At 41.9% G+C, this 21,955-nt stretch overlaps 2 protein-coding genes across 2 annotated transcripts in view; one reads left to right on the top strand and one right to left on the bottom strand.

Moving 5' to 3' along the window:
• Window positions 1–21,955, top strand: part of LOC4802444 (ras-like protein family member 10B) — a 43,557-nt gene that overhangs the window by 9,605 nt on the left and 11,997 nt on the right. Inside the window, 1 exon segment of the mRNA XM_033385862.1 lies at window positions 19,455–20,073. Coding sequence (XP_033241753.1) covers window positions 19,681–20,073 — 393 coding nt within the window. The 5' untranslated portion in view covers window positions 19,455–19,680.
• LOC6897604 (casein kinase I) lies at window positions 5,375–7,011 on the bottom strand. Its single transcript, XM_002137713.4, has one exon. It carries the CDS (start codon window positions 6,885–6,887, stop codon window positions 5,466–5,468), a length of 1,422 nt encoding a protein of 473 aa, XP_002137749.3. The 5' UTR covers window positions 6,888–7,011; the 3' UTR covers window positions 5,375–5,465.

The raw sequence follows: 21,955 nt of genomic DNA, 5'->3' as shown, positions 1-21,955 counted from the left end.
AGAATAACAGTTATAATAACAATTATTCAATAAAAATCAAGAATAACAATTATAATAACGATTATTCAATAAAAATCAAGAATAACAATTATAATAACAATTATAATAACGATTATTCAATAAAAATCAAGAATAACAATTATAATAACAATTATAATAACGATTATTCAATAAAAATCAAGAATAACAATTATAATAACGATTATTCAATAAAAATCAAGAATAACACTTATAATAACAATTATAATAACGATTATTCAATAAAAATCAAGAATAACAATTATAATAACGATTATTCAATAAAAATCAAGAATAACAATTATAATAACGATTACTCAATAAAAATCAAGAATAACAATTATAATAACAATTATAATAACGATTATTCAATAAAAATCAAGAATAACAATTATAATAACGATTATTCAATAAAAATCAAGAATAACAATTATAATAACGATTATTCAATAAAAATCAAGAATAACAATTATAATAACGATTATTCAATAAAAATCAAGAATAACAATTATAATAACAATTATAATAACGATTATTCAATAAAAATCAAGAATAACAATTATAATAACGATTATTCAGTAAAAATCAAGAATAACAATTATAATAACAATTATAATAACGATTATTCAATAAAAATCAAGAATAACAATTATAATAACGATTATTCAATAAAAATCAAGAATAACAATTATAATAACGATTATTCAATAAAAATCAAGAATAACAAATTATTCAATAAAAATCAAGAATAACAATTATAATAACGATTATTCAGTAAAAATCAAGAATAACAATTATAATAACAATTATAATAACGATTATTCAATAAAAATCAAGAATAACAATTATAATAACGATTATTCAATAAAAATCAAGAATAACAATTATAATAACGATTATTCAATAAAAATCAAGAATAACAAATTATTCAATAAAAATCAAGAATAACAATTATAATAACAATTATTCAATAAAAATCAAGAATAACAATTATAAGAACAATTATTCAATAAAAATCAAGAATAATAGTTATAATAACAATTATTCAATAAAAATCAAGAATAACAATTATAAAAACAATTATTCAATAAAAATCAAGAATAATAGTTATAATAACAATTATTCAAAAAAATCAAGAATAACAATTATTCAATAAAAATCAAAAATAGCAATTATTCAATAAAAATCAAGAATAATAATTATAATAACAATTATTCAATAAAAATAAAAAATAATAATTATTCAATAAAAATCAGGATACTTAAAATGAGTGTAGGCGTACATACATATATTAGATTTGTGGTGAAAATGGAGGTGTGTAACGTCCAGAGGGATAAAGTATATATATTCTTGATCAGCATCAATAGCCGAGTCGATTGAACCCCGTCTGTCTGTCCGTCCCTATAAGCGCCTAGGGCTCAAAGATTATAAGAGCTAGAGCAACGACATTTTGTATCCGGACTTCTGTAATATGTCACTATTACACATACATTTCAAAATTTCGCCCCACAGGAGGCGGAGGGACCTCCACAAAGGACGAAAATATGTGGCATCCACAATATTGAAGATTCCAGAAAACTAAAAACGCGCAATCATAGAGAATGACCAGATTGCTATCAGATTGCTGAATCTGGATCAGATCAGATCATTTTTATAGCCAAAAGGAACAAATCAATTTGCAGTGGCTACGCTGCGCCCGACGACATGTTCATACTGATTTTCTGTCTGTCTCGCACGAACTCTTTGTCGTGCCGTTTAATATTAGCGGCGTCTGCCGGAGAAGAGCCATACTGACTAAGTATCGGGTATAAATGTAGAGTTGCGGTGTCCGCAGCAACTCACAACGTTCCCCCTCGTTTGTTATTAGATATGTGATATGTTTATTCAACTTTAATCCCTTAGAATTTATTATTTTCCGCTAACAAATAGAAAGAAGAACAGCCAATTATATTTGGTCTGTAGCTATTGAGGCACCCATTTTTCGGCAACAACACAAGAGTCATTTCCCTTAATGCCGGTTCTGTCCTTTCCATAATTAACAGCCGATTGAAGTGTGTAATTAATTGCCAGCAATAAAAGGACAACGATAAAACATTTTTGGCTTGCATAATTTTCGAATAATCTTATATGCTGGCCACACAATATACATTTTCATTTCATGTATTTGGGTTTTAATTGGGTTACGGTCCAATCTGTATTTGGCCACGAGGCATAAACATTTTCCATGCTCTCATGCTCCAGTGCCATGTTTTAGTTGTTGATTAAATTAAAATTGATGGCCAACGTTCTATTTGGACAATTTAATGGGCGACAACATCTTAAATTATGTGTAAATTTATTTAATGAAGCATCAATGGGGGTGGCCGTGGCAATACAATTATACAACCAAACTCCACAGAATCCTGTTTATTTAAACACTTAAACACAATAAAACATTCAAATTTCATAGAAAAACTATTTTCGAGCTAAAATTACATTCAAATGCTAGGCAGATCCGCAGAACCAGCCAAACTGGCTCACGGTTCTGGTTCCCGATTGGTTTTTCCCTTCATGAACACTATCGGAGTTCACTTCCTTCGCCTCTGCTTCCCGATCAGAGTTTTCCTCGGTATCTGCATCAGGCTCTTCTTCTGAATCGCAGTGTTCTGCATCCGCACCCGTAGCTGGCTGTATCCATCTGGTGTTCTGTTCCCCGCGATCATACACCTCTGGTGGATCGATTGGTAGAAATTTTAAAGACTTATCCTACAAATGATGGAGCTTTGAACCGGGTGACTTGCCTTGAGTGGCTCAGGTGTTGGCCAGTTCTTCGACAGTGATGGCTGCGGCGTGGTAGCTGGCTCACGGCTCTGCTGTTCTTATGGTCGAGAGGTCTCTTGTGTGACTAGAACTGCTACAACTTCCTTTGGGAGACGGTGTTTTACGATCTCTCGAACATTCGTTCAACTTTGTTTTAAAATTATCAAAGAGAATGTAGGGTAGTGGGTGGCAAGGACTCGTCTCACAACTCAATGCTCATGATAATGGAACCCAAACCAAACTTCACGCAGCACAGCTTGGACATCAGCGACAAGGAGGGGGAAATAGGCATGGAAGAGGTATACCACAAGATTGTTGCCTGGTTCAAGCGCTCCGAGACCGATGTGGCTTTCAAGGTATTCAACGAATTCGACCAGGATGCCGACGGTTACATTGCCCTCGCCGACCTGGGTCTAGAAAACCTCTCAGTGCCTGGCACCAAAAGCTGTGAAACAATCATAGTAGGAATTGATAGTAGCTACAGCTCTATCCAGAACCGGAGGCTGGCGGAATGCTTGGCAACGCGATTGTTCCCTTATTAAGTCTCACACTTGCCTGAGAGCCCCGATATAGTGATGGGACTCCCAGAAAGGATTGATAGGCTCCTGCTCAAGGGGTCCGACCTTTCCACTCCACTTTCTGTAATGTTAGGCATCAATCTAAAACTAAATCTAAAAACTCTTGTAGTGTCTTCTCTTGAACCAAATTCAATCCGAAAAAAAAGTCTAAACTAAAGCAGAAAATCTTCTGAGACTGCTTAAAATTCGACCCTCGATTAATATGTAATAATCCCATTGGAGCCATTAACAGAGACATTCTTTGGCCACTCAGTCGAAACCCACACTCACATAGCATCGCCGCTCGTCGTCGACCCTCAAATTGCACAATTTTCGGTAACTGCCCAATTTGAATGTCACCGAAGTTCATCGAGGAGCCATCAGGGGGGACCCCATTTCCATTCCCATTCCCGAGGGCCAGGGCTATCCATAATGTGTCCGCTCATTCGGTCAGTGGCAACTTATAAATAAAAAACAGATTTGTAGCAATTTTGCGCCAGAGGCGAAAAAAAAACCAAAACTTAATTTGAAATGCGGGAAACCAAAAAGAGAACAGAGGAAAAAGCACTTCGATTTATTCGTCGAAGCTTTAGATACTCTTAAAAATACATCGTGGATGTGTAGGTTTTATGACAGTCAGTTTATGAAGACAAATGACGATGATTCTCCAATAATTTAAAGTGCGCCCTTGGTCATCGGTATCGAACAATCCGACAGAAACGGCTTTGGCTACTCAGCTTGATAAAAAATATATATATTTTGTATTAAGAAGAATAAGTCCTTCTCTGCCTTTCTGGTGAATCAATAGTACCCTCATCTTCAAAGAGTATGAATACAACGAAAAGCCTGCAAATATTTTAACGCTTCAGCGCATCGTGTGCGTGTATGGACGCCTATGTATGTATATAAGAGAGCCTATGTATGAGAGTGTGTGAGAGATGGAGTATGTTTGTGTGTGTGTGTGCGCGCTTGAGGATGGGCGTACCATTAGGCATGCATTCAAGTTCTTGGGGAAAGTTGCCCAGAGAATAGCCCCAAACGGAACCATGTGTGTGTGTGTGTGTGTGTTTGCGCGTGTGTGACTCCCAAGTCGCTGCTTAGTCAGAGGGACATAGGCTGTCGAATGGGTGTGTCAGCGTCTAGGTCTGCCCAACTAAGGGAAACCGAGTTATTTATAGATTTATGCACACTCACACCCCATACTCCCGCAGCTACGGCTCCTCCCCCAGCATCAGCATCATCATCATCATCATCATCATCATCATCATCATCGCAAAGCCAGAACCGAAGCAGTGCCTTTGGGCAAGAATCGCCTTTGGGCCAACAAATAGTTAACTCTACGGCTGTGTGGGTGTACAGACATGTGTGTGTGTGTGTGTGTATGTGTGTCCACATTATTGCAGCGCGACTAAGCAAACTACTTTGCCTGTGACTCTGGGGCTGGGGCTGACCTTATTTCCTTTCAAGCAACTCAGGGGGAATCTCTCTTATCCTCGACTCATGTGAGGCGCTCGTAACGTGTCCTGGCTTGCCTTATAATTAACCCTTTTATTAACATCCTTTCTTGCTCATAAGAGCTGCCTGTCCGAGTATTTGTGTGTGGGTGTGAGCATAGTTTACTAGGAAACTTTCTTATAGTCGTGTCTTAAGACGACGTATGTTCTCGAATCTCATTTTGTTGGAGTAGGAAAATTCCTTCATAGCTGGATAGGATGTGATCAGCATTACTATCCAATGTACTAGCAATCCCGTTTCAGATAATGGCCGCACCGACCCCAACCCCCTAAGACGAAACTGTTCTCGTTTTCTTTCAATACAAAAATCATATCCTTTTAGTTTCCAGAGTATCCACATACTCTCCACACACATTCCCAGTCAAGGCTTTGCCCATTGTTTGACGCCCCGGAGAAGTTACTCCTTTGTGTGTCCTGGCATCGATTGCCAATTATGCGAACCATTGATTTGATGAACAAAAGAAAACCCCTAGAATGGGTGGATGGTTGGGTTTTGCGAAATATATGTACGAGTATATATACTTTCTTTTGGTAGTTAATTCTGAATAAAAACAGGAAAGCGGAAAATGAGATCATATTATAAAGGGCACGTCGGATGGGGTTCCCTATTGCGGTCCCTCTGGTGATCCAAGCGACGCTTGTACTTGTGGTAACTGCAAGAGCAACAGTTGACGTTATTCTTTGTGATCTGGCGCCCCCGTTGATCAACGCAGTCACGTTGATGGATGGCCAGGTGCTTTGGGTCCACCCAGTCGAAGAGAAAGTCGTTGAGCAACCCCTTGCGGAATAGAATACTCTGAAGCATCCTGCGTAGATACACGTAGTCGGGAATGTCGCCGAAGTGCAGGCAACGACAGTAGCGGAGGAACAGCAAGAACTCTTCGGGCATTTGGTTGCACAGGCTATCCAGCTTGATGGAGGCCTTCATCTCGCCAATCTGCTCGAACTTCTGGGCCCTGGTGTCGGCCCGAACGCCCTGCCAGGGGAGCCTTCCATGCCGAAAATAGATGAGCATGTAGCCCAAGGACTCCAAGTCGTCGCGGCGCCCTTGCTCGGCAAAATGCGACCGGACGGAGGAGTAACGAGGTGTGCCCACCAGCTCCCGCTTCTGGCAGTACTCGATGTGCTTCCCGGTGTGGGGATCGTAATACTTCTTGGCCAGGCCAAAGTCAATGAGGAAGACCAGGCAGCGCCGTCCGTTCAAGCCCATCAGGAAGTTATCTGGCTTGATGTCGCGATGGATGTAGCCCTTCTTGTGGACACACTCCAGGCGGGTCAGCATCTGTAAGGCCAGCATTAGGGTGGTCTTCAAGGTGAAGGTGCGCGTACAAAAGTTCAGCAGATCCTCCAAGGAGGGTCCCAACAGATCCAGCACCAGAACATTGACATCTCTCTCAGATCCATAATATCGTATTTTGGGGATTCCTTCAGTCCCAGCGAGAAGTTTGTATACCTTCGCCTCGCGCTCCAGCATCGAATGTGCGGCTGTGATGTACTCCACTTTCACAGCCACCTCCTTGCCCTTCTTGATATCTACAGCTTGGTAGAGCTCTCCAAAAGAGCCATTCCCGATACGCTCGATTAGGCGATACTTTCTGGCCACTATCAATTCCGACGGGTCCATTAGGTCCACTTTGGGAGTCCCCTGTGGACGTCGATACCTGCGCTTCTTAAGTTTCTTCTCCTTCTTTATGAACTCGTGGGTATGCTTCTTCCAGGCCAAAACGATTGAATTTGGTGAGAATTTGCGTTTACCACTATTACCAGTGTAAAAAAATCCATCTGCTTTGTGGCACTGATGTGTGTGGTTTTCCGCGGCAACGAGGGTTTTTGTTTCGTCCAAGGAGCTTAAATTGTCCTCTGAATTAAGAGAGGGCGACCGAACCTCCTCAGCTGTTATAGTTATACTCGTATATGTTGCATCATCAGCTTCTGAATATGTCATGGAGAGAGGGCTACTCTCATCGCTCCGTCTGGACACTATTGCAATTTCCGCCATGGCTCTATAGTGTTTCCTGTTCGTTTACTCTACTTCCGAGGGGAGAAATGTATTTGAAAATATATTCTAATGGTTTTCAATACCCATGTGTTGAGTACTGAGTGAAACTACAAACTAACGTACTGAATATGTCTCTAGGAAAATGCTTTGATTCGGTGTTTCTGAATCGTTCCTACTGTTTTTATAAAAGCAGTAAGGTGCTTGCATCAAACAAAATGAAATAAACAAGATAAACCCGAGCTGCGAAGGATCCCCGACAAAGCCATGCCACAACCTGTCAAGCCTTCAGCTGCAGTTGCAATAAATTTGATGCCAAAGCGAAGATTTTCGGGTCTTAAATTGGTTTTGCCAGCCAAGTTTTTACCCCCAATACTCGTACTCCTTGGTTTTTTTTGGCAGCTTCCCAACTCGCTCTTATGATACACTTTGACACTTAATTTCCAATTAGTTGCAGCTGAGATGGCAAACTTTTTGGCCACATATGAAGGCCTCACTCATGCGCCCTGGTGTGCAACGGCACCTCCTGCCACTTTAAAATTGATTAATTTAGTAAATTTCTTATGCAACCCGCCTGGGATCCTCATTGGCATCATTTACCTGTCAGGTGAGGCTGCCACTCAATTGGCCTGCTTAGACCTGCAGCTCCTTTGCTGATGCAATTTTCCATTTGCCATGTGCACTTTCAATTAAATTTATTTCAGTCTGCCATGGTGCACGTCCGCCTGTTGTTGGAGGAAATATTTCATCTGCACTCGACATAATTTTCTCATAAATAGAGAAAGAGATATCTGCCTCCTGTTGTGGCACTTTTTGTGCCCATTTCCATTATCAGTACTACTGTTTCGCGAATGCTTTCAAGTTTATTAGATTTATGGCCAAAACTGTTTATGAACATTTGTAATTACAGGACACCAGCCATGCGCATATTTCTACAGGGATTCTCCCACACAAATTCCATAAATTGTTTCATGTAAACTACAGCAATTGAATAACGTACATTCTAGTTGAGGAGGAACTATGGAAATATGTAGCTTTAGAGTATTTAAAAGGACATAAACTGCAAATAAATGTTTTTATATGGACAATGGTAGACAAAACTAAAAGAGAACTAAAAGAAAAATAGAGGAAGCAACTATATAACACTGTATTTTAATTGGGCAGAAGTTGCAATAATCCTACAAGTTCCAGTATGTAGTTGTATATAAATGTTATCCCATAAGATACAATTATTTTATTGGAAGAATCTTTTTAAGTCCCTACCCACATTCATTATGTAAATACGAGTATATATGTATGTAGCTGTTCCCTTCTTTCCCTTAAAACCCCAATTAAATTCACTAAAGTATTTACCTAATTTTCCATCCTTTCCTTAAATCCCAACCAATTCATTTCGCAACTATGTTGCGGCAACCCTCACCCTATCCACCCGAAATAAACCCCAAATAGCAACCCCATCAGCTATGGGGTTAGGGTTAGGGAGAGAACCCTCACAATTAATACTCATCTACATATTTTGCTGCTTATAAACTGCAATAAAATAAAATGAATGGGCGCCTTGACAATTTTAATGTTGAGTTTACTTGGGCGATTTGCATGGCAAATCGTGGTGCGGTGATGCGGGAGTGCGGCGGCATGGTGGGCGACATGGCTGACAACCGGAAGCGGAAGTGGATCCAGCCCGTGCCCTGAGCTCTTATTTATGCGATGCGAGTGTGAGCACAACAGAAGAAGCAGAAGGAGGAGCCGAACAAAAGCCGGCTTAACACAGGCTCTCTCGGCCCCTCCCTCCATCAGTGTGTGGGTGCGTGTGTCTAGTAGTTATAGCTTCACACAGATACAACACACGCATGCAATAATGCTTCGTTTATGGTTGCTTGGGCATAGAGCCTCCTCTCACCAGCCGAGCGGCTAGCGGGTGACAGGAAGAGGCAGAATTAATTTAAAGCTTATGGCGCATTAATTTTAATTAAAATGCTGCCACAGCAACTAACAGCAATAAAAGCAGCGTCATCACTATCCCCTCTCTATCTTTCTCTCTGGCAAAACCCTCTGCTGTTTTCTGTACTTTTGTATGATGGAAAAGTTTGGCCAGCAGCTCAGAATGATTAGCCATGTTAAGTGGAGGCAGTCGCCGTTACCCCTCCCCGTTGCTAACTGATTGGTGACAATCCACTTTCTATTGGTGTCTCGTTTATCACTCGCTCTTTTTTTTTGTTTGCCACACTTTGGTGGCCTCATCAACATCTCGTTTTTCACGTGTCCCTTGTCCCTTTTTTGGCAATTGAAAACTTGCTTCCTGACTAACTTTTGTCCCCACCTTGGTTTCCGTTCCCCTCGCAACTGCTTCGTTTCTTGATGCCTTGTCAAAGGTCATGACCAAATTGTCTGCACATGCTACGCATATTTCATAGTTTTCCCTTTCCTTTGTGCGGTTGTTGTTGGCGCCACAAAAGTTTTTGGACAGCTAAATCATTTACATACACGCTTTCAGGACAATTTCCAAACCACATCCGATGTCCCAGTGTCCCCGTCCCCACTGAAGTCCCAGTCTCCAGCGGTGTCCCAGTCCCAGCTGAAGTGTGCTGCTTACATGGCGTATGAGTGATGTGATGTCTTGAGTGTCATCTGGCTGAGGTTACTACTGTCTTGCCTTTTGTCTAGCTCACCATCCATCTCCTACTCTTAACCTCCTTTTTGTAGTCTTCTCTCTTTCTCTCTCCCCCCTCGTATAACCTCTTTTTGAGGGGTTGTCTTTCTTAACCTCCTTTTTTGGAGGTGTTGTAGCATTTGTTTTCAATTCACATGCCACCAAAAGTTGCTCATCTTTGTTTGACAAAAGTTTTACCATCTTTGATTTCAATTTGGGCTAAGAGCTTGCTTTAAGATATGAGAAAAAGGTTGATAGGTTTAAACATGAAGGTTAAGAGAGAATGTTAGGTCCAAAGAAGACTGCAGAAGACTATCTTCTATATTGTACAACAGCCCAATATATAGCATTGTGCAGGAGCAAATAGTCCTTGAATTTTTATATTTCGATTGCTCTCGATTTGATTTTTCAGCTTTCTCTGATTTTGTCTCTATTTTTTGTTAATTTAAAAACCACAAAAATATACAAAAATCATACAATCACTCGCCGCAAGGAACCAGAGTGCTATTGTTGCTAGTTTGTAGTATTTTTCTGGACCAACTGTGCGCACTTATATGGCAGCCATCTCGTGCAGATACTCACTTACAAAAGTCGGGTCTGACTTAGTCATATGCAAATTTCAGCCTCTTGGTCTGAAGCCTTCTTCTGTTTGTTTTGTGGTTTCTGGTTTGGTTCTGATTTGAGGGGATTCCAACCAAACCCGAGAAACTCTCTTCTTCTCTCCAAAAAACTTGACTTTTGGGGTTTTACTGTTTCTCTCGCCTTGAGATGCAAATTAGTTCAATATGACTTGGCGCTGGCATACAAAATTGCCTTAATGGAAATTATAATCATGCTGACAATGCGTCATGGCCACGCCCACTCTACAATCCCCATCCCCTGGTCCAGACCCTTTTGTAGGGGCTGGTTGGCCTGATTATCAGAAGCGGCGACAATTTCGCCGACTTTTTGCGAACAAATTTAGGAGGGCCAAGAAAGAAAGGCACCAACGAAAAAAATTCTTGCACAAAAACTCATTAAAAGTGACAGAGAAGATGAACAGGAATTGTTAAGGAATTTACGGGTACCTTGGCGGGGCCCCCTAAATATATACATAACATCAAAAATTAATGAAAAGAAAGGCGAGAAAAGAAATTGGAGACATTGACAATGGAGGAACAATGAGATGCCAAAAGTTGAAGTTCGTTCCTAACGATATACATAGATGCCAGTAGATAGATTCAAGAATGACATGCTCTCCATACTATGCTAAATATATCTTTAAGCTGATTTTCTGTCCCTTTTCCCCTTTTTATGGTATACTTTGGCAATTGCTTAAATACATATTCAATTTGTTGGCGGCCCTCGGGGCACGTACATCCAACATCAACATAATTTCGACGCGTTTCGGCAATTTGAACACGTTCAACAACCGCATCCAAGGATCCCAGTATCCCAGGCCCCGCCCCGGCGATTGTTTGCTATTTTTAAATTCCATAGGCGTAACTAGAATTTAATTTCTCAAGCGCCTTTTGGTTGGGGGGTTGTGTGACAGCTCCTGGCTTCTTGGCTTTCCACTGGAACACGTACGTACACTTGTTCTTTTCTTTTTGGTGGGGGCGTGGGCATGGGCGTGGGCTCTACGTTAAGCACATCTTCAGATCCCGGCCAAAGACAACAAAAGACGGTTTGGCATACTGCTGCGGCTGCCAAAAAGTAAACGTTCAGAAAAGTGCCAGCCAAGGGGAAGTTTTGTACGTTATATCTTTATTAATGGAACGGTACTCGGCCCTAAATTAGTCACAAGTGAAATTGATATTTAAATATTTCACAGGGCACCATTTTAGATTGATGAATGATCAAATACAGGACATTAAATATATGCTGAACTCCTAGAGAGATAAATTAAAAGATTTAATTTATAATTGGTTTACTTTAAGAAAATTATTTTTAGCAGCTGCTTTTGTGGGCTTAAATATTAATTGATCTGAAAGCTGTCCAATTTTGTTGTATCTCAATTTTAAGTATATTTTTGGTTACCTATTGCCAGTTGCCATGAATGTTCTTTGCTGGATTATTTCGATCTTCTTACCCCTCTTTTCCTCATACTCTTCCTTATTGATTTATAATGTAGCTCAATTTAAATTCGTATCTTCCACCTATTTAATGGATGATATTCCTTGCTAAAATCCGCTCTGCGGATAGTATCCCCTTGCGCAATCCCCACTTATGGGTATAAGTCGCAAAAAATGCATGTCTCGTCTTTGGGTTGCTTTAATTTTAATGTTTGACACTGTCGTACATCTGAATGTTGTATTCTTGTATCTTGTATCTGCGTCTTGTCTCTGGTTGTGGTTGTCTGCCTCTTGACGCTGACTTTCATGTCCACCGCGTCTAAACATGCCCCTAACCATTAACCAGTGCCAGCCCTACATCCTCTTCCGCTTCCTCTCTTGCATTGCTAAAACGTTTAAAATTTTTGTTGTATATTTTTTCTGTATGTTGTTTTTTATCTCAGCTGCTGTGAAAATCCGTTGAAATATCTACTTAGGCACAAGCATGTGGTGGAGAGACGCTTTTGAGGGAGAACATGTACGAGTATCTGTGTGTGTGCGTGGGGCTTGGGGATGTTTGTGTGTGTGTGTTTGCGTGGGTGTTGGGCTTGTGGGGTTTGTTTGCATTGGTATGTGTGACTTGGCATCAACTCGTGCGCAAAACAGTTTAAGAAAATTTCATCTGTCTTGCATTTTAATGATTTAATTTTGCATAAGCTTGTTTCAGCCCAGGACCCACTTCCATCCTTCCGTCCTTCCGTCCCTCCTTATCGGGGTATGCCAAAAAGGATGTGTGTGCAGGCAATCGGCTTTCCTTCTGGTTTGGCTTAAGACGGAGTGACATGTCATTTGATGACATTAGCCCAAAGCCCGCTCGAGAGCCAAACCGATATGGGTCGTGGCGTAGCGTGGCTAATCTGAAGGCATTCGAAAGGAGGACTCACACCTTAGTCCTAGTTGGCGGAAAGTTTGTCCTTTCCGGTGGCGGACAATTCTCAAGTGTTTGCCGTAGTTTGTCAGTGTTCTTCAGCTTTGACTTCATTATGCCGCTCTCTGCTACAATTTCTCAAAGGATATGCGTAATTTCCGAGCCAAATGACAGCTGCCAGAGTCCGTGCTAATGATGTCCTTCATGTCAGCTGTAGATTTCCCCTCCCTGCGTATCCTTCTTCCACTTTGTAGCCCCGGCCACGCCCACACGCACACACACACACACACACATACATAGATGCATACACAGACAGAACACGCCCTCGATTCGCACCTTTCGTTGACTTTGGCACGCAACTGAAATGAATCCGGCTCATCAACGTGGCTGATTTCTGCCTCCTGACTCCCAGACCCCGACTTGTGCGTGTTCATGCCGAGAATTGGGGTTTTTATTTGGATTTTCACATCCACATCCCCATCCCCATCCCCATTCCCATCTGCTGCTCGTCTCACAAAATTCCGTGTCTGTGGGTCCCAGCAGTGGTCCATCTGTAGTTTGCTTTGGCTTCAACAAATTTTATGATCAGCAAGCAAGTGCTGTGGTGCCTTCCTTATGGCTATGCCAACACGTACTATAATCTTTATCACTCGTACTATTAGGGGGGAGTGGCTGGGGCTGTGACATACATACATATATGACAGGGGCGTGACTCGTGAATCGAATTCGCAGAGATATGTAATTTCAATAAACAAATTACCAAAACAATTAGTGACAAATGGTATACATTACATTATAATTGTTAATAGTTGTTGATGGTTTAATGGAAGGTTTATTATGGCAATAATTATATGTGTTATTAGTTTAATTTTATGGGAAATTAATGAGTGTGATTACTAGAGATAACTCAACTAATTAAACACGTGACTGACAAACGCCTGATGGGGGTATTCTTTAGTCCTAATCTGATAACTCTTTAATTTGATAAACGCTACTAAATCCCAAGATTGAATGACTATATACCCCCTTGGGGGTAGCAGAGAAGACTAGGGCTATTTTCTTTGGACTTTACTTATGACTGGGCTTTATTATATTATATTAAGATAGGGAGTATACTAGTCCATGTACAGGAAACAAACTAATCAGCCCTCTAACTAAGTCAAAGGAAAAACTTAATCAGCTAAGGGAAAACCGAAATACTACTTGAATATACAAATCGCATTCATCCGGTAATTTCATTACAATCCGGGGCTCAAGATTTTGCCCCACATTCCCTATCCAGTCTCAGCCCCAACGCTGAGTAGCTGCCTGTGCAATCTCCCTTCTCCCAGGCATCAGGAACAATAGAGAATATTTAAAATAAATAAGACCCATAGCCTAGTTTTTGGGCTGCCAGGAAGCAAGCAAAGGAAGCAAAAAGGAAAGGATTCTGGCCCAAATCCATGCCACCCCCCCATAGAAAACCGCACCATGGACTATCCTAATGCCCCACTCTCTCTCCCATACTTAGCCGCCTCTTCACGGTTAACTCGTGCGGTTAAAGCTGCTTCCTTCCACTCAATTATATAAAGCTGCAGTAGCCCTCGCTATCCGTAGGAGCTGTAGGGCTGCAGGGCTGCAGGGGGAATAAATAAAAAGCGGAATCTCTTGAAATATTGGAAAAGTTTTCACGGGAAAGGGGGAAATCGGAACGGGAAGGGGAAGGGAAAGGGAAGAGGGAAAAGTAAACCAAATGCGAATCCATTTGCCATTGCACTTGGAGTTGAGTCGAAGCTGAGACGGAGTCGGATTCGGATTCGGACAGTGTCGATTCGAGAGTGTTAAGTTCTCTGGATCGCTCTCTTCCTCTCAGACTCAAACTCAGACTGAGTCAAGCTAAACCGAAAGCTAAACAAAACAGCCAAGAAGCGAAATGAATCCGAGTGTATACTCGAATCAAGCAGCTGGTGGCTCTGCCATGCTCTGCTCTGTCTGTCCGGGAAGTGGATGTCGATGTGGATGTACATGGGGTACACCTCCATTGCGGTAAGCCATGCCAAGCACTCGCGTATTTGCTGAACACTCAAAACGCGCACTTACAGCGACACGCGCGGCTAAGACACCCTCTCTCGGAGGCAAGGACAAATGTATGCAAAAAGGGAGTAAAACGTTTTGTTAGCGTTAGGGAGGGGGCGGCCCCCATATCTATATATATTCGCGGGGCTCTTATTATATGTGCAAGCTGAAATCAACGAAATCCAAACACATTGACAGTGCTTAAGTGTTGTGACTGGAGCCTCAGTGCCTCGTTACAATGGTGGGGTGGTAGGGCAAAGCAGTGAGGGTATGCCATGGGGAACTATATAGATGACCGTGGGGAGGAGTTGCCAAGGTTCTGGTATGGCACGAAACCTGTTTACTTAAGCAAACACTGGCCTATAACCATTACACTGTAAAGCACAACTAGATTTATAAATTGTTTTGTAAGAGACATTAAATCAACACACAAATTTTCCAACTTTCAATAGGCTGTTGGAAAATCAATCTTTCCCGAATACAAAGGACTCTATTATATTGTAAATATGTAAATATGTATCTCATTCCACTTGGCAACCTTGTTAACCAGTGTATTCACGCACACAAGTGCACACTAAAGCGAGTAACCAAGTCAGCAGGAGTCAGTAGGAGTTGCCACTATCCTTAGCTCCCTCCGTATGGCACCCTATGGCCCTCTTCATGTGTCTATGTGTCTGTGTGTCTGTGTGTAGGGAAGCCAACTTCCGGCGCTGTTGCTGCTGCTGATGATGGCGTTGCCATTGCTTCCGCTGCGCTGGCTTAGATAATGCCCCCGACTAAGCAGTGGGCACAGCACGTGCTCGTGCTTTCCGGAATGCTTGGTGGCTCTGAGATGCTCCCAGGGCTTCCTGAGGCTCCGTAGCTTTTCGCTGTCCTGCTGTCTGTGATATCCCTCATTGCGACTCCACTGGCGTTAGCGTTTATTAAGCGCATATAATCGTAAAAAAATTAGCTTGTATGAAATACTACGCACAGGGACGAAGCGAGGGGCAGACAGAGAGAGGGCTAAGAAGAAAGAGATGATGAAAGAGAGGTGTGCTTAAAATGCAAATGACCTAAAATGTAGCGCATTTCCAGGAAGGAGTCGAAGCGAGACCCGTGTCATCGCGTGCTGGTGCTTACTTTGTCTTCGTTGTCGTTTCAGCGGATTCACTTCGTCATCTCCACAGATTCACTTAAGCATTTTGATTAAACGCTCTGCTCTGGTTTATTCCCTTCATAATTTGAATTAATGTTGAGGGATTAAGGCGCAAATTGCTTTGTTTAAGGTAGTTTTAAGGGATTGTTTGAGTGATGGGAGAGTATATAAAAGGTAAGACATGGCATATCACCTTTGCTCAGCTATACATATCATACTACATAGAATAATATGTAATATCACACATTTGGAGCAATGATTTGACACACGATTCGTGCCACATGGAGCCTGCTTCAGGAGAAGTTTTCTGTGTGCCAACACGAAGGTAAATGTTGCCCATTTCCATTTCCCTGCCACCCATCGTGTGTGAAAAATGTACACACAACAAAATCAATATCCGCCCAAAAGCTACAGTTCGGTGGCATCAAATGTCACACATTTCATTTCCGTCTGTCTATCTGGCAGAGAGCACACAGCGAACACACATTTGCATGCCACCAGGATTCCGCATTCCTGTCTCTCCTCGATAGTCGTCCTTGCTGCTCCTGTCTGCACATGTCAGCCCCTCCCCAAAATAGTTGGCCATGTGCATACACAAGAAGGATCTGGGATCTAGGACCCACCGCTTTTGCTGCTCCTTTGACAGCTTTTTGATTTGTATGCAAAAAGACCATCCAATGCTTACCTTTTTTTTTGGGAAGGAAATTATTCTTTGAACCAGCTCAAAGACTTTATTTGAAACACACTTGAGTGCAAACATGAAGCCCGCAATTAAAATGGTTAAAACTTTTAATTGATTGTCTCTTCGCTAAGCGTTTAATGCACTTTGTACCAAAGACAAATGCCCTCCGTGGAACAACTGGGGAAAGTTGCTCTAAATACAATAAATAAAACAATAAAATTTTACTAGCACGTAGCATAAAAAAACAATGGCCAGAGCGGAAAAGGAAAGAGAAAGAAAGGGAGAGAGAGAGAGAGAAGAGGACAAGGTGGAAGTGAGGCATAAAACAAAAGCTATAGTAAAGAAGGATAGGAAGCCAAGGCAGACAGGCCATGAAATGGTTGTGAATGGGAGGGGGGAATCGGATGCGGAATGGGTCTGGGTCTGGGAGTGGTTTTGTAACTCGGACCTGGACCCGACTGTCGAACTCCGACAGGGAACAGCCTGCGTGAGCCTGTCAGCATAAACATTCCTGTAACAACACCGAGTGGGGCGTGGGATGCGGAATGGATGGAGGAGGATGGGACTGTAACCGAGTCCGGGGGCAGATAAAAGTATTACAATATACTGAAACACAATAAAGGCCCTGCAATTGTCTGACTTTGATTCCAAGGCCAAGTCTCGCAGAGACCCTTACACTCTTTTTGGTGTGTTGCCAAAAGAGAAGGAACAAAAAATGTGGAAAGTTTTCAATTGCCAGGTTTTGTGTCTCGACAATGACGCCCCCGGGCCGGGGAATGCCCACACCTCAACCTCAAAAACTTGTTTACGTACGTTTTCCGAGTACGTATCAATCAAACGGGCCACGGGGCGTATGAGCAACGAGCTTTGGGGTAAAGCAGCAAACGGGCAACCCATTCGAAATGCCCTTTATGCGCTCCCAAATGTATTGTTTTCCAAATTAAATTCACTTTTCTTTCCCCGGGAATCTAATCAAAGTTCTGGCGTTAAGACTCTGTTTAAAGGGTGTTTGGAAAACAAAGTTACATACTTTCAGATTTATGTGGGCTATGTAGATTTATTCGTGGGGATAGCGATTTCATTTGCTCTCAAGGTTTTCGAATTTCTGTTTTGCCGGAATGGTACTTTGAGTTACAGTTCTTTGGTCTTTTTTTGTGGATCCTAAATTTTAAAGGGCTCTTTATTTATAGACTCTTCTGGTTCTTACCAGAAAACAAACAATTCTCCAATTTATTTACACCATTATTTTGTGCATCTCTTTTGTCTTTGGGTTCTTTTCAGTTCGAATTTTTTATGGCTCCTGGCTTCGATAGTTAATCGATTCGGCTTTGATGGTGCATCAAATTATTTTGCACAGCTATTTCTGATTGCTTCTTCAAAACTAAACATTTTTTCAGAATTTTATTATTCTGCTTTTGATGCATTTTAATTTTGATTTTTTACTCCTAAGATTTTTCTTCCTAAAACAAAAGACACACCTTCATTCAACCCCACCTACATATAAGGATTAACTCTCCTCCAATCTGCTGAACCAGCCTATCATTCCCCGAGTCAGAGTATTTCACACAGTTTGACTTCCTTCGTTCTGGTTTATGGCCTCCAAAAAAATAAAAACACAAGTCCTCATTGTCCCAGAAGGTGACTCACTTTTGTTTTTGTGTGTACGTGGGCGCTGGTGCCGGGGTGCCTCTTGAGCCACGCCCGGGCGGGGCGCCCCTCAATCATATCAGATCAAATCAAATCAGCCGCCTCGTCTTGCTCCTGGCATCCCAACAATACGCACCTACTTATGTGTGGGCGTCGTCTCGATGACGCATGGAATATATTGGGGGGGAAACGGCACGAAAGGAGAGCTCCTTGCTGAAGATGTAGGAAATGTAGAAGATGTTGTAGAGATGTGGGGGGGGGGGGCCTATAAATAGGCCAACGATTTGATGGCTGTGTGGCGTTTTTGGCACCCCGTCTACCCGCTCATTTCGCCCACGGCATATTTTGCGGTTATTAAATTTATTAAGTTTCCACCGCCTGCCAGGCGAAGGCGTTGAGTGGTCGGATGATAGATGAAGCTGTTGGCAGATGTCTAAACAATTACGTGGGGAAACAGCGTCCCCAAACAGCCCGCTTTAAGTATGAACCAATTTTATATAGCTGCCAAGAACATGGCTGCCCAACTTTCCATCTATCTATATAACATATTTTGGGCTAATCAACGAGCAATCTCATTTCGTTCCGAAGAAGCGCCCAAACTTTTCTAATTATAAAGCTGCTGTCGTTTAATTTACATGCACCCTGTGGTGGTTTGGTTCCTCCCAAAGTACTCAGAATAAAAAGAGAGGCAGAAACAGAATTGCCAAACATTTTTCACGCCTCACTTAATGTTTTTATTTTTTGTGCCGGTTCTTTTTCATTTCCAGCGGAAAATAGGCAGAAGGAAAATGAGCCCCCGGGAGGCCGGTGGCAGCGCAAGACCCAGAAATCAACTTCCGTTGTGCAGCGGAAGTGAAATGTGAAATTTGAAATTTATTATTGGCAGTGCAAAGGTCGGAGCGAGGCGAGGCGAAGCGAAAATCCAAGGGAAAACAACAACAAACAAATCAAAAGCGAGGGCCAGAGAATATTTATGTTATTAAAATGAAATCAATGTGCAATATCCGCTGGCGACTCAATAAATTTAGTTAGCAACGTCGCAGCTGATTGCCAGCAGAAGCACATTTTCCGAGGGGTGCGGAATTTTCCCCAATTTTCGTTTGAGAATTTATTGGATGCCATTGATTTGTGTTTACTTCGGTGTAGCTGTCAGATTGCTGCGGAAGCTCCATTTAAATTATTATATTATGCATTATGATTGAGTTTCCAATCAGATGGGCAACAAAATTCAATTGATGGAAGAAACCGAATCAATTGCTTATAAAATCGGGGATTGCGACAAAAAAAAAGTAATACTTTTCCGTTTTCTTGGTAGCCGTTTACAAACTCTTTTGTTAGTCAGAGAGCGTTCTCATTGGCTGTACATTTTTATATCTTTCAGTCCATGTAAAATGATTCCAAAAACTAATTTCTTTGTAAATTCTCTCTTTCTTTCAGAACTTATTGTAGATCCAAACCAGTCATAAGCACGAACATGCCTTGTCCTGCCACACAGCTCCAGCTTTCATTCCAGCTATAACCCTCCACACTCCGAAGCAAAGTCTGCTGCTTTGGGGACACCTTCTTCTATCCGAAAACCCCTTAACCGAACAAATCAGTCAAGCTGGCGTCGTTAAAGCAAAGGAATAACAACAATACTACAAGCAATTATAATAACAATATAATGTGGAGTAGTACAATATCACCAACAAACTCTAAGAAACTATTGATCGGTAGCACACGAAGCGTTGATTATGTCGGTGATAGTGCAAGGACAGCAACAGCAGCCACTAATAAAACAGGAGCAGCAGCAGCCCCAGCCCCAGCCACAGCCACAGCCACAGCCTCAGGAGCAGCAGCAGCAGGACCAGGAGCCAAAGGAACCAAATCGAAAGCCAGTCCCATTGCCAACAAAGCCACAAAGATCTCAATTGAAATGGAGCTTCATATACAAAATAAGTGCATTTCGGCATAGCGCATCACTCTGGAGGGTGGTGCGGAGCCGCCATGGCTGCAGGGCCCCCTTAAAGCCGCATTTTTGGGGGCTACTGGCGTCGGCAAAACAAGCATATTACAGGTGGGCCATTGACTTGTATATCTATCTATTAAATTTCATAAAAGCCGAGAGACTTTATATATTGTATGCATCGATTTTCTAAGCAACCACAATGCCCGTTTGTATCTATCACTGAATAGTGTTTGTGCTGCTTTCATTAGATTCCCCGTCACCCTGTCTTAATTAAAGATATTTAAATCTATTATCCCAAATACCAAAGAACATTTGCCCAGAATCGCAACTTAATTGAAACAATTAATACGAAATTGCCATTGAAGCTTTAAATATAGGGATATTAAGTGCATTGCAGTTTGTAATGCAATTAAAATTAATGGCCATAACAGTCATTATCCACAACACAAGCCCAGTCATCATTCCCCCTATCCTTCCCATCCATAAAGGCATAGAAAGGATTTCTGTTGCCCAGTCGCATTAATTAATTTTTCAATAACAAATTGCGCTTTCAATTAACACAATTCCTGATTAAAACTCTCTCTCTTTCCCTTTGGAAAAGTGTGGATGTGTGCCATAATCAGGATGGGGCAAGGTGGGACAATGGGTAGGCAGGACTGCACTTTTCATGCCCGAACCTGGGCTCTAAATTTTTAATGGGGCCATGGGGCGACGGTGACGGCGATGGCGACCCCGATGAAAGCTGAAAAGTTTAGTGGAATCAGCAGCCGTGGTAGGAGCGGAGCAGCAGCAGGAGCATCAGTTTAGCGTCAAACTTTTTAATAGACCAGTCCCAGAGCAGCTGCCTCTCATTGAGGATATTTAGCGCCTCGTTCTACCTGCACCCCAAAGCTCTCCTACTCTCCTGTGCCCTGTGCGTGTTAGCCCTCCTAATTGCATTTGTGTGCGTGTAGGAGGGCCGTTAATTTGATTTGCGCTTCGCATCGCATCGTATCTTTTGTGGTTTATCTTTTGTAATTAGACAATGGCGGGGCACAGAGCCAGAAAGGCGCATATGTGTTCAGCATTCAGGAGTCTACCGAGTGGAGGGTATACCAGCTAGGATAGGGGCTTTGTAAAGACTTATTCATCGAATGCGATAAAAGAAGTTATCCCTAAAAATGATAAACGTGAAGAACTTACATTTCTTATATAAGTAAGACTTTGCTTTAGACGGGAAAATTGTCCTTAAACCACTGGCCTTTGGAGTTAGTCCTTAGAGCTTTTTTGCATGATACACTCGAAGGTTGATTCGTTTTATTCTCTATTACAATCAAGCAATGCCTCAACAGGGGACACTTTATTTGCCTTCAGATGTAACAAGACATAAACCATATCAACCATACCTAAACTCGTTCGTTAGATTTCTACATTATTAATGCAGATCTAACTTAATTAAGTGCTTAGATGTAGGTCACTATGTCTCCTAGTTCTTTAATCGTTTTAGAAAGCGTATAAGCCCTAGCTCTATTCCCTGCGTAAACTCCCACAGACTCCTCTTTCCCCAACAGTCTTCTTCCCGCCCATACCGTATGCACGGCCCTTTGCTGCTCGGCAAATTCAATTAACTGCAGTTGGCAGTTCCAGTTCCAGTTCCAGTTGCGAGTTGAGTTCCGGGTTGCTTTGCCATTTGCCATTTGCTTTCGCTTTGCTCTTCATTATTTTCCATACGTTTGTTTTGTCTGTGTGCGTTTTACAACTGCGTTTAATGTCTGCGATTGTCCGTGTATTTGTGCGGGATAAGGTCTGTGCATTAGCCTCAAACTCCGCTCGTGCTTTTAGATCTGTTCTATTCCCTTCTAAGCCCCTGTGTCCCTGTGCCAGTGCTCTCCATCTCCTTCCCAGCTGGACGTCTTTTATTGTGTGTAATGCGAGATTTGTGCATTTTTATGGCATTTTAAGCACTGCAAAATCAATTACGTCCTGTTTAATGGCTGTTTTGCGGTCAAGC

This window comes from Drosophila pseudoobscura, chromosome 2 (genome assembly GCF_009870125.1).
Source record: "Drosophila pseudoobscura strain MV-25-SWS-2005 chromosome 2, UCI_Dpse_MV25, whole genome shotgun sequence".
In the NCBI taxonomy this organism is placed as follows: domain Eukaryota; kingdom Metazoa; phylum Arthropoda; class Insecta; order Diptera; family Drosophilidae; genus Drosophila; species Drosophila pseudoobscura.
The sequence above is the reverse complement of the archived record's forward strand: the minus strand, read 5'-3'. Positions and strand labels throughout refer to the sequence as shown.